Genomic DNA, 12,856 nt, shown 5'->3' on the forward strand with positions numbered 1-12,856 from the left:
GGACAAGCCAGAGGAATACTGGAGAAATGTTTTGTGGATGGATGAGACCAAAATAGAACATTTTGGTTTAAATGAGCAGCGTTATGTTTGGAGAAAGAAAACACTGCATTCCAGCATAAGAACCTTATCCCATCTGTGAAACATGGTGGTGCTAGTGTCATGGTTTGGGCCTGTTTTGGCTTCTGGGCCAGGACGGCTTGCCATCATTGATGGAACAATGAATTCTGAATTAAACAAGCAAATTCTAAAGGAAAATGTCAGGACATCTGTCCGAGAATTGAATGTTTTGGAATGGTCAAGACAAAGTCTGGACCTTAATCCAATTGAAATGTTGTAGAAGGACCTGAAGCAAGCAGTTCACAGGAGGAAACCCACCAACATCACAGAGTTGAAGCGGTTCTGTACTGAGGAATGGGCTAAAATTCCTACAAGAGTTGTGCAAAACTGATCAGCAGATAAAAGAAACATTTAGTGGCAGTTATTGCTGCAAAAGGGGGTCAGACCAGACACTGAAAGCAAAGATTCACATACTTTTCCCACTAACAGATATGTAACACTGGATCATTTTTCTCAATAAATAAATTACAAAGCATATATTTTTGTCTCATTTGTTTGATTGGATTTTCTTTGTCAACTTTCAGGATTTGTGTGAAAATCTGATATATGAAATATTTATGCAGAAATATAGAAAACTCTGAAGGGTTCACCAACTTTCAAGCAGCATTGAATATAAAACAGTTTTTTTCCCCTCATTATAATACTCATTTCTGCAAAAAACTTTAAAGTGCAAACAACACTTAATTATATAACAATGAAATATTATATATTATCAATCCAATAAACCATGGGGAAAAAAAGAAAGAGAGAGAGAAAAAGAACTTTAGCATTCACTAACTGCACAATCCCACATGCACTCAAGAAGAACAAAGTCTGAGCTTATGTCGATCATTTTCCCTAAGACATTCCAAGTAGAGATATTGTACTACATACTGACAAAGCACGTCTTTCCCATTAGTGGCAACAAAGGGAAAGGCACCTGTGAATAAGGACTTCCCATATGCAAAACGTAAGAGTTCAAATGAGTTTTCCTCAACAGAACACTATTCTTTAATAAACACCGTCTGACGTCATGACTGAGGTCAATGCTCACGCAACTTTCTCCTTACAGACTCCTCAAGTTATTTGGTGAGGAGCAAGATTCGGGGTTGGAGGGCTCTTGAAGCAAAAAAGGGCCTCTTTATAGAAAAAGTGAATGGTGAGGAAACCTCAGCGCCATGAGAACAACAGAATATAAACCAAGCAGCGACAATACGATGCAAGGTGGATGTTGTAGCTGCTCGGCGGTTCCACAAAAAGGAGTCGAGACAATACTGTTTATTCCGATTATTCTTCTTGAGAACGAGAAGGTCTTAATGCACTAATTGGACTACATAAAGATTGAGTGTTGTCATTGTATAAATTGTGCTCCATTTATTTCTTTAGACATGTCTGAAGTTCTAGTCCTCTTCTAATCTCGAGTAGAGTCATGTGCGTCATAGCGAGGGTGTATCGGATGGTGGCACATGAAGAGACCTTCGCAACTCAGAATTCCTTCCCGTTAAGAGCATCAGAATTAAAGGGCTTCATTAACTTCATCAAGAGTTGTGAACATTTCAACCGAACGTTCACATCCATTATTGTTCGTACATCTCACATATTTCAATATTTTGGTTTGTATGGTGCTGCAGGGGTGGTCCTGATCTTCTCATGAAAGAAGAGCATCATTTTTTCCCCAATAATTCTACATTCTACTTATAAACCATAAATGCAGCATGTTCCAGTTGTCAGAGCAAAAATTCTTTCCCTTCTGTAGAACTTCAGTTTCACTCTGCTGCAAACTCCAACTTCCCTGAAGCACTACAAAAGACGTACAATCTCAAACAAATTATATATTTGTATTTATTGTATGTATTGTCATTTTTACCATAACTTTGTTATATACTGTGTGTATATGAAAAGACAGACAAATTTCCATATAAGTGGAAAATAAAGTTTAACCAATCCATCAATTAACCTCAGGCTAGTGATGCACCAGCATTTCAGCAACTGAAAATATCTGGTTGAAGGAACAAAAAAATAAAATAAAAAAATCATTTGAAAGAATTTTCCATTTCAGACAAAATAGTTTTGGAGGGCTGTAACAATTGTCCTAAACAATGACATTTAATTAGGGCTTCTCTAATGATGCTTTTTGACCATGTAATCGTCAATTTCATGCACATTGTGTATAAGCCAGAACAAGAAAACCTGTCAGCTAAAATAATTCAGAGTTGGCTCGTTGCCAAAGAACTACAACTGGTTTAATTTGTAACCTGAGAACACGACACCCTAAACAGAATATCAAGATCAATTACCCAAATTTAATTTGCCAAACTTTATTTTTGGTTTTAAGTGAAATGAAAATTTTAATTTCATTTTCAATTATAAAAAAAAAATCATTTTGGTGCTTCACTACATCAAACAGATCACATTTTATACTTTATACTATACTCCATTTCTGCATAAATGATGTTAAGTACAGTCTCAGTACAATGAGCAATGAGTCTCAGTACTCATGAACATTTGCATGGATTTTCTAATAGTCCTGTCCAGAGTTTTGAATTTTCATGATTGTCTGTGGAAAACAATGTTGCTTGACAAGGTGATGATTTCCAAACAAGCAGATATAACCAACACAAAGCAGAAGACAAAGTGAGTATTTTAGGAGTCATTCTGAAGCTAGTGGAAACATTTGTAATTTAAATGTTTGGATGTGTTCCTACAGATGTAATACACAGAGTAAAACAAAACAAAACTGGAATAGAAATGGGCTGAAAGTGACTAAAAGAACAAAAGGGACATGGGGGAAAAAGATTCAAAAGAAAAGGAAGATTCAAATTCAAACTTGACGTCTATAACAATCTTTGACTAACCACTTCTATATCCTCCAGTTCACACACATACACAGACTCTCTGTGCTCAACAGCTTACAATGGAGCCATTATTACTGCACTGGATCTCCCAATATATTTATTTTCAGATCATTTGTTAGTGGAATTAAAACAATCACAGGCTCGGAGACTGGGTCTTATTTCCAGTGGAATAGGAACCAGTCTGCAAGTCTGGATCACAGAGCCCCTAGACAAATAGGCTTCTGTTATTAGTGGTTCGCTTGCGCGCTTACTCGCTCCTCTGGAGTTGAGGATGGAAGAATGGAGCAGGGAGGAGGGAAGGAGAGCCATCCAAAGCTCAAGAGAAGCCATCTCTGCTGTGGAAAGGGAAGTGGATCTTCTTGAGGTTGAGGGTCTTACCCTGAAATAACCGATTTATTGCCCAAAGGTATTTGGTGGTAGTAGTGATGCCATCTGTCTTGTGACATCAGCCTAAAGAACGTGGAAACTTCAAGTATTTCTCCACACTACACTAACAATGTGTGACCATAATATGCGGTGATGGATGGGCAAAAATGACTAAGTCAAAAAGTCAAAAAAGAAAAAGTAAAACCCCTGAACAGAAGAGAAATATAAATGATGGGAGGAAAAGGAGCTCTGTTCTTCATCAGTCAGCAAAGAGCAACGCATCCATTCTTCTCTAGCTTCTACAGTCAGAATGTCTCTAAACGTCACTCCACCACAAAACCACTGGAGCAGAAACCCACAAAAAAGGAAAAAGAGCGACGGCACCCTCCTGTATTTAACAGCAGAAACCACTACTGAAGCTGCAAATAGGCCACAATGAGCGCCAACATGTAAGCAGAGCAGTCACATCTGTTTGCGAGGAGAAGTCGCAGGTCAGAACCAGGAGCCAGCGTCTGTGTCAGCAATCAAGAATAGGAGAGTGTTACAGACTGATTCTCAGAGTTAACAGAAAGCTTGTGCAAGGTGACATTAGAGCTTGATTTATCGTTCACTTGGTTTACTTTTGAGGAACAACTCCATAGATTTGCTCTAATCAGCACGTGCCGGGTTACAGCCAAAACACACACGCACGTGAACGCGCGCCAAGAAGACAAATCTTACAGGACTCAAAGACATGTGAGAAAACAAAATTTAATAGGAGGAATGTGAGGCTTTGGCAAGTGCCGGCTGGACTGCCACTTTGTTCAAAGGTTACTGGAGTTTGAATTTTGGTTTAACTCTACACCAACATTCCACTTCTCCGGGAGATATTACAGAGCAGCAGAGACAGGCAGAATCTGGAATGACCTCTGCTGCTACCTACTGGATGCAAATGGAACTACAAGATGGAGAGCCTTGGCTACTGGAAAAAAAAAGATGAGTTGACATCAAATAAAGAGTGTTCTGCTGGTTTACAAGCCAAGAAATAAGACTGAAAAATGTTTACATTTTCTGAAGAAAAAAGTAAGTGATGTAAATCTCCTTGACACAATGCCAGGGTGTTGGCATGTGGTTGTTAGGTTGTACTCAGAGGTTTTTTTAGCACATTGCTATGCTGTTGTTATAGTGTTTTGGGCAGGTTACTTATTTCTCAAAGTAAAAACAATCTCAAAGTCACTATAATATGCCGATACCTAAAATAGAATTTACCTTAAAAAGATTCAAATAAATACTGCTCTTTTTAACTTTTTTATTCATCAAAGAAACCTGAAATCACAGTTTCCACAAAAATATTAAGCAGCACAACGGTTTTTTGACGTCAAAAATAACTAGAAATGTTACTTGAGCACCAAATGATGGATTATGTGACAATGAAGACTGGAGTTATATATTAATCTATATTAAATTAGAAGTTATTTTAAGTTGTAAAAATAGTTTTTACTATTTTTCATCAAATAAATGCAGCCTTGGTCAGCATAAGAGACTTTTTTCAAAAACATAAAAAATTCTTACCAACTTTTTACCAACCTAGGGCTGCAACAACTAATCGATAAAATCGATTATGATCGATTATGAAAATCATCGACAACCATTAAAAGTACTTAAACAATGCCAGCAAGAAAGCATGCTATGAAGGGCATAGGAGGCCATTTTGTTATGTGAATAAATAAAAGTATTTAGTTATAAATAAATGAAAACATTTATTGTGCTGAAATATCTGTTGTTGAAAGTTAAATTAAGGTTTAAAAGGTCAACATGCATTGCGCATATTTTATGAGAGTAGGAACTGTAAGGGGATAAAAGCGTGTAATTGTCTGAATATAAATATCAGACGCTTCAAAACCGCCTTTAACAGGACAAAGAAATTACACTAGGCCCTATTCGGAATCCACGAGTTTTATCACTGATAAGTATATTTATTTTTACAGACGTCCATATGAGAAACAATTACCGATTAATCGAACAAATAATCGACCAACTAATCGATTATCAAAATAATCGTTAGTTGCAGCCCTATACCAACCCCAAACTTTTGAACTGGAAAAAACAACCTAATTTTATATTTGGGCATGATAAGAAATTTATGATAAACTAATAGCTACCCAATAGGTAGATTGAAATTGGAAGTTCTCAACTAAAGCAGATACTTGAATTCCCACCGAGTTTCCACTAAAACACACTTCCCTTCTCTCTTTTATTAGAAGATAAACCTGGGAATACAAAGTCAGGCTCTAATGGAGAACGATTAATTCAAACAGTATGTTCCCAAAAGGGAGTCGCCGAAGATCAGCTCCAGCCATGCCCTGGATCAAGGCTTATCTCAGAGACTCGAGCAGTAGCTGAAGTCAGCGGCCAAGCCCATGGATCGCATCAGCGGGAGCAGAATTTGGGTCAAATGGAAGTCCCAAGATGGGGTATGATGAAGAAAGCTGGGGTGGGAGGAAGAGCAGTTAACCACATTTTGAACCCGAACAGGGTGGTTAGGACACCACATGGTGAGGTTGACACAAGTAAGGGTGTGCATTTGCCTGGGTGGTTGCGCACGCTGCAAATCAGGTGGTTCAAGAGATTGAACAACGTTCAGTACAATTAGCTATTCTACGCCAGAGGCCACTGGAAGGGTAGGACAGGCACCTAAGAAAATACATAACCAAAATCACATGGACCATTGTGTTTCATTATCTGTTTGGCAATCTCATCTACCTTACATCCAACCAATATTACACTCTGGGATTAATCCTTACAGTTTATGTAAAGGTTTAAAATGGCACAAGAACTTATTTGCGCATCTGCATGGCTCTCTGTGGGGTTTTGTTGCGGTCAGTAGAATTTTTTTTTTTTTTTTTTAAATGTGGGATATTCAGATTGTTCCCAATTTGACTCCATCTTGTGCAATCTACCCTTCACCCCATTACGTGATTCCCTTCTTTTCTACTCCCTTAATCCCTTCAATAAATCCCAATACTGAACACAGATGAGCCACTACACCAGGAGGTCTCAAACCCCAGTCACTTAGAGGCCAATGTGGTGGGCAGGTTGAAGAATCGCAATAAACACAAGTGTTTTTTCTATTTGACCCTGAACTTCATTCACTACTGTTCGAAAGTCTGGGGTCAGTAAGATTTTATTCAGCATGGGTGCATTAAATTGATGAGAAGTGACAGTAAATACTTTTACACTGTTACAAAATATTTCTTTTCCCATAGTGAGACGTGTTTCTTGAACACCAAATCAGCATATCAAAATGATTACTGAAGAATCATGTGACACAGAAAACTGGAGTAATGCCTGCTGAAAATTCAGCTTTGCTGGAAGGAATAAATCACACGAATAAACAAATATTTAAAACATATCAAAATAGAAAACATTTACTTTACTGTCAATCACTGTCTATTTAGTGCACTGTGTGGTATTCACTATACCGGAGATATACTGTAGGAGTAAATTAGTGATTCGCTAACGCTAACAGTAACTACTTTTGAAGAATACGGGCATGCAGTCCTGCTTGTTGTCTTCATATTCCTGTTTTAGGCCTGTAATAAGGCATGTTGAAATAATATAAATTCAGCTACCATCCAGATTGGACCGGTGGAAACTCACCAAGTACTGGAGATTCGGGAGCGAACAGTTTGTTCAAACTATGGACCAGGGCGCAGGCTGATGAGGAGAGAGGAAAAAGGGACAAAGTGGAAAGAAAGGGTGGGCTGGGGCGACTGGAAGCAGACCAGCAACAGAACAAACGGGTTCAAACAAATCTCTGATTACAACTCATGGTGTCCACATGCATTTGGTCATGTCAGAACGCGAATGCATTAAAACCTGCTGGTAGAATACGCATCTACCTCAGTCCTGCCTACCTGGATGAATACACGTATTGTTTTATTCTCCAACTTGCCCTCTTCTTTCAAGCATCATCAGAGACAAAATTAACTTTCTAGAAACCAGCGTTGAGGAAGCTACTTTGAAACTCTAGCTTTTCAAGCTACACACCACTCATAATTTAAAGTGATTAAAGTACAGTGAAGCTTCTATTGAGGAAAAAAAGTAAGTTACAAAACTAGTCTCAGAAAGCAACAAACTACATTCCTGCATTAAAGCTGGGGGGATAACATCTGTCTTTAAATATAAAACTACATGATTATATAATTACTTTTCACACAGAAGCAGTATATATTTGTCACAACAATAATGAGGATTCAAACTTGAACAGGAGACTAAATACAACAGAACAAAATAGAGTGCATCTTAAAGGGATAGTTCACCCAAAAAAGAAAATTTGATGTTTATCTGCTTACCCCCAGGGCATCCGAGATGTAGGTGACTGTTTCTTCAGTAAAACACAAACGAAGATTTTTAACTCAAACCGTTGCAGTCTGTCAGTCATATAGTGGAATTGTCAATGGAATTGACGCTCTATCTACAATCTCAATTAGGAGTGTCAATGGTCCATTTGAGAGATAGGTGGTGGTAATGCACTTATAAGTCTGCGATCTGCCATAAAGCAAGAAGAAGAAGACACGTCACGTGCCGGCTGTTGAGAACGCACTCAGGACAGTTCGGACATTATGGTGAATCAGAGGTAAAAAACGATATAAATACTGTTCAGTTTCTTGCACAGACTGATCGTTTCGTGTCTTTACACATCAATGTATCGTCACGAGCCGCAGGGTTTAATTTGGTTTTGTTTGTGTATGTTTTTTTGACTCTCAAAGCCGTGATTCCCATTCACTTCCATTATATGACTGACAGACTGCAACGGTTTGAGATAAAAATCTTCGTTTGTGTTCTACTGAAGAAACAAAGTCACCTACATCTTGGATGCCCTGGGGGTAAGCAGACAAACATCAAATTTTCATTTTTGGGTGAACTATCCCTTTAACTTATAGAATTTAGCTGGAAACGTAGGCAGATTTCAACTAAATATTTTTTATGTCACTATTCTGCACAGGGCCTCATATGGGTGAATCATTTCTTGAATCGTTTCATTTACACAAACGGTCTGAAAAAAACAGGAGAATGGGTTGAATTTCCAACGCTTCATATAAGACAGAAGACCGTTTAGGAGAGCTCCTCAGCTTGCTTGGCTGTAAAGCTGCATGCACAATAAAACGTGAAATAAAAACCAGCCATGTAGTGTTTCATTGCGTTACACCTGGAAAAGCTGCGTTATTCAGGGGGAAAAAGCTGAACCAACTTCAACTACTGAAAAATGTCAGTTAGAAGTATCACTACTTTTGTGTTCTTGAAAATATTGGGGTGTAACTAACAAAAGGTTCACACAGTAAAAAGAGAACATGTTATAGTACAGCATCATACGCACACACACATTCCTGGCTTTGGTCTTTCTCGGGGAGGAATATTTGAACTCTTCTGTGACATATTTTTGGCTACTTTTACTCCCCACTGTTTCATAATTAGAATCAGCAACTGATCCATACTGAGAGGAACTGGTAGTGATTAGAAGAGCAGAGAACTTGCTGAAGAAAATGTGATGGTGGCGACTGTCTGTGCAAAATTAACATTGATAATGCTAAAGTGTTGCTAAGGTGTTTCTGAGTGGTTTTAACCAAGTGCCTATAGCAGTGGTTCTCAGTCTCTTTGACTCCAAGGTTTCTATTTTTACTTACAATTTCTACCTGACAAAATAGAAATGAGCATAACTAGAAAAATTTATATTCATAAAATGTATAAAAATGCCCATGGAATAAAAACATTTTATTAATGGATATCACTTTTCTAGGTCTAGAAATCAACATTGTTTTCTAGGTTTTTCTAGACAGTTAGAATCCTGGATCTTCAAAAAAGAAAAAAAATCAATAAGTTAATTAAAATAAGAAATATCTTGATTTTTAGGTGATTTAGCTTATTTTATTGCTTGTTTTGTCTTATTTTAAATTATTTTAAGTTATTTCAAGGACCCTGTTGGAAGTGTGCTGAGGCCCACTCTTCTCCAGTGTAACTTTATGAGTTTTTGCCCATTTTAACCACCTGCAAAACAAAAATATAAATTGATAGCTTAGAAAATTATTAGTTCACCTCCTCTCAGTAAGCCACAAGATTTCAAGTATCATTCATGTCTGTAGGACAAACAGCACAGGACGAGTTACGTGGCAAATTGAAATACTTATAGATACAGAAATGCCCCTAACTTGTGCAATAGTGTTACCTGCCTTGGAAACCACCACAAATGGAGCTTTCACACAATAACATCTATCATGATTAGTTTTATTCCTCAATGAAGAAGGACAAGGAAGAAAGTAAAGAAAGATTTGTTAAAGAGAGTGGAAAAAGCAAGGCCAGACTTTTTATGGTGCTTGGGAGATCTTAATGTCTATTTGGCGTTTCATATTCTAATGCACTCCTCACCCCATCTTGGTCTAATAACGGTAAAAGAAAGCAGAGAATTTTTCTGCATTCCAATGAAAAATCCACTCAATTTCTCTCATATGCGCTCCCTGGGTCTTCTCCGTGTCTCTGTGCACTGTCCTTGAAGTTGTGTCCATACACAGTGTTCCACGATTCCTCTGGCATAAACAAAATCGACCTGAAACGATCTTTGATTCAGAACAGATTGGTAGCTCTTTTTCCTCCAGACTAGATGACTAGATGGTCAGAGATAAGATGAGAGGAAAAATGGGGAAAAAGCATTGAACTACTGAAGAACAAGGACAGAGTCCTCACGTTGAAACCCAGCTGTGACTGTCAGGTTAGATGTGAGCATATGAGGCAGCTGTCAAATAGTTCTGATACACTTCGAGGCATTACTCCGACATGAGCACTCACTCTCTCTAACACACAAGCACACACACCTGTTTCATGGCAGTCTCTCCGATCTTATCCGAATGCTTGCGGATGCTCTCCAGGAAGTCTTTGAGGTCAGACATGGAGACGTCTCTGATGTGTGTGCGCAGACGTGGGATATTCTCTGCCATGATGGCGCAGAAACGATATGATCCCGCTTGAGGCAAACAGCTCCCCTCCAACTGTTCCAGGGTTCGTAGTGCTGGGTAGTATCTGGGGTAGAACACGGCAGGCTCAGAAAAGATTGCATATATCTGCTACTTCAAAAACCTTCCCACTATTAATGAGCTCACATGCAGGGCTCGACAATAGGGATTTTCAATGGCCAAAAAGCAACAACTTTTTTATGTGACAAAAATATTTTATATGAAGAAAATCTTAATTAGTACATAAATAATAATATTTATTGCGGCATTTTCATATACATGCATTAAATATTTTGTAATACTTTTTAAATGTTATTTAAATTTTGTATACTTTATTTTTATTGTTTTTCATATAGTTTATATTTTAGAAATATATTTATAATATACATATATTTAGATTTTTTTATATTATTATTTTAATTAAATATTTTAATTAAAACTTTTTATTTTTAAATATTTAAATATTTTATTTCTTCTACAATTTTATTAATGCTAACTGAGGTTTCCAAGATTATTACAATTTACTCTTGCAATTTCTACAATTACTTTTTCAGCCATTTATAGATCATTTTAACTTTGTGACACTTAAATCAGCAAAGTCTGCAAGAAACTAAGTTAAATACTTAACATAATATACATATATTTAGATTTTTTATATTATTATTTTAATTAAATATTTTAATATTAAAACTTTTTATTTTTAAATATTTAAATATTTTATTTCTTCTACAATTTTATTAATGCTAACTGAGGTTTCCAAGATTATTACAATTTACTCTTGCAATTTCTACAATTACTTTTTCAGCCATTTATAGATCATTTTAACTTTGTGACACTTAAATCAGCAAAGTCTGCAAGAAACAAAGTTAAATACTTAACAACAATCCAATACACATACTGTACATGACCAACAAATATAAGACTGCACTGGAGGGCAAATGACAGTCACGTAAACCGACCCAAAACTCTCTCCAGGCCATCCTTTTTGTTGAGCCTTGCACATGCAGTACATGTTTTTAACCTTTGGTTAAAGACTTTGATCTCAGCATGATAACAATTTAACCTAATCAAGATGATCTCAGAGATGAGCTATGCTGGTCGATGTTTGCAGCTGCTACAGCTAAGAAAATCCAATCCAAATGTGTCCTCTGTGTCTCTGACTCCTGACAGCTGCCCAATGCTGCTTTGGACATCTCAGACATCTGAAAAACTCTCTCTCTGTCCGTCTTTTCACTGCTTCAGTCACATCAGACTGGATGAGATACTCCAGTGGTCTGTTTAAATCATCAACACCTCGCTCTCTTTTTCCCAGCTGGGAATGTCCTTCTCTCAAATATACTTTAAGTAAAGGTATTAAAATATTTTGGGCCCTGAACTGCACTTGTGTGTTTTACATTACACAGCAGACCCGACGCCGGGGAGAGAGTCTCTCTTGGCCGACCCTGCCGCTACCTCCAGGCTAATGGCAAAACCAAGCACACGAGAGAGACAGAGAAACACGGAGAGCAGAGATAAATAAAAACCAAAAAGGATGGAAAAGTTGCAGGCCAATGCTGATGCTCAGGTCACACGGAGGACACGACAAGACAGCAAAATCAATGCTTCAAAAATGTTTAGAGTGGCACTTTCAAACACAACTTTGGTAGAGTAGCTTTTTCGGAGGTTTTTACAATTTTGACCCACAAATAGGGCTGGACAATAATTCAATATCAATATGTATCGCAATATAATTTGTTTAAGTTCAACCTTGATAAGTTTTTCTCTAGTGCCACCTAGTGCTCATCTGTAGCATACACAAAAAAAGGCATGTGCACAGATGTCATACCGTTTGGCTCTCATCTGCTCCTGCAGTTTGCTGTACATCTCCAACACTGCAAGAAAAAAATACATGTGGAATTATGGAAAAACAGCCAAGAGCACAGCATGTGAGCTTTCAAGCAGTTACAAAAAAACACACACCACAGTTCAAAAGTTTGGGGTCGGTAGGATGTTTTAAAGCCTCTTATGCTCACCAAGGCTTGGATCATTTTCTGATCGAAAATACAGTGAAAATGTTGTGAAATATTACAATATAAAATAACTGTTTTCTATTTTATTTAAAAATGTAATTTATTCCTGTGATGGCAAAGCTGAATTTTCAGCAGTCATTAGTCCACAGATGCTAACCAGCGACATGATGAGAGATGAAGTTAGTGGAGGGTTGAATGCAACGATGTCAGATTACCTCATGTCTCATTCACCGGTGAGAAAACACTACAGTACAAAGCGCATAATATTACAATAATAGCACCTTTCATTCTCGCTGGAATGTGCTGATGATGTATCATGTCTGCGCAAACAGGGTGTGCAGAGGTATACAACTACATATTTGGTACGCAGGCATGACAGCCTATTGTAATGTTCGGACCGAACATTTCGATTGGACGAACATTATATGGTCCTACCCTATGCCTTCCACAGACGATATGAGTACATATAAATAAAATTTAGACCATTTAACTTAGTGATTGCTATTGGGATGTGAAGAGACTTTCAACCAGCATAACAAAAAAT

The 12,856-nt window shown here is 37.5% G+C and overlaps 1 protein-coding gene across 1 annotated transcript in view; it reads right to left on the minus strand.

Annotated features, from left to right (window-relative positions):
• Positions 1-10,288, minus strand: part of LOC107749823 (exocyst complex component 6B-like) — a 74,547-nt gene extending 64,259 nt beyond the window's left edge. Inside the window, exon 1 of the mRNA XM_016565012.1 lies at positions 10,166-10,288. Within this exon, the coding sequence (XP_016420498.1) occupies positions 10,166-10,288 (123 nt within the window). The remainder of the gene's footprint in view (positions 1-10,165) is intronic.
• Between the last annotated feature and the right edge of the window lie 2,568 nt (positions 10,289-12,856).

The sequence above is a fragment of the Sinocyclocheilus rhinocerous genome, unplaced genomic scaffold (assembly GCF_001515625.1).
Source record: "Sinocyclocheilus rhinocerous isolate Xijiao unplaced genomic scaffold, SAMN03320098_v1.1 scaffold1131, whole genome shotgun sequence".
Lineage (NCBI taxonomy): Eukaryota > Metazoa > Chordata > Actinopteri > Cypriniformes > Cyprinidae > Sinocyclocheilus > Sinocyclocheilus rhinocerous.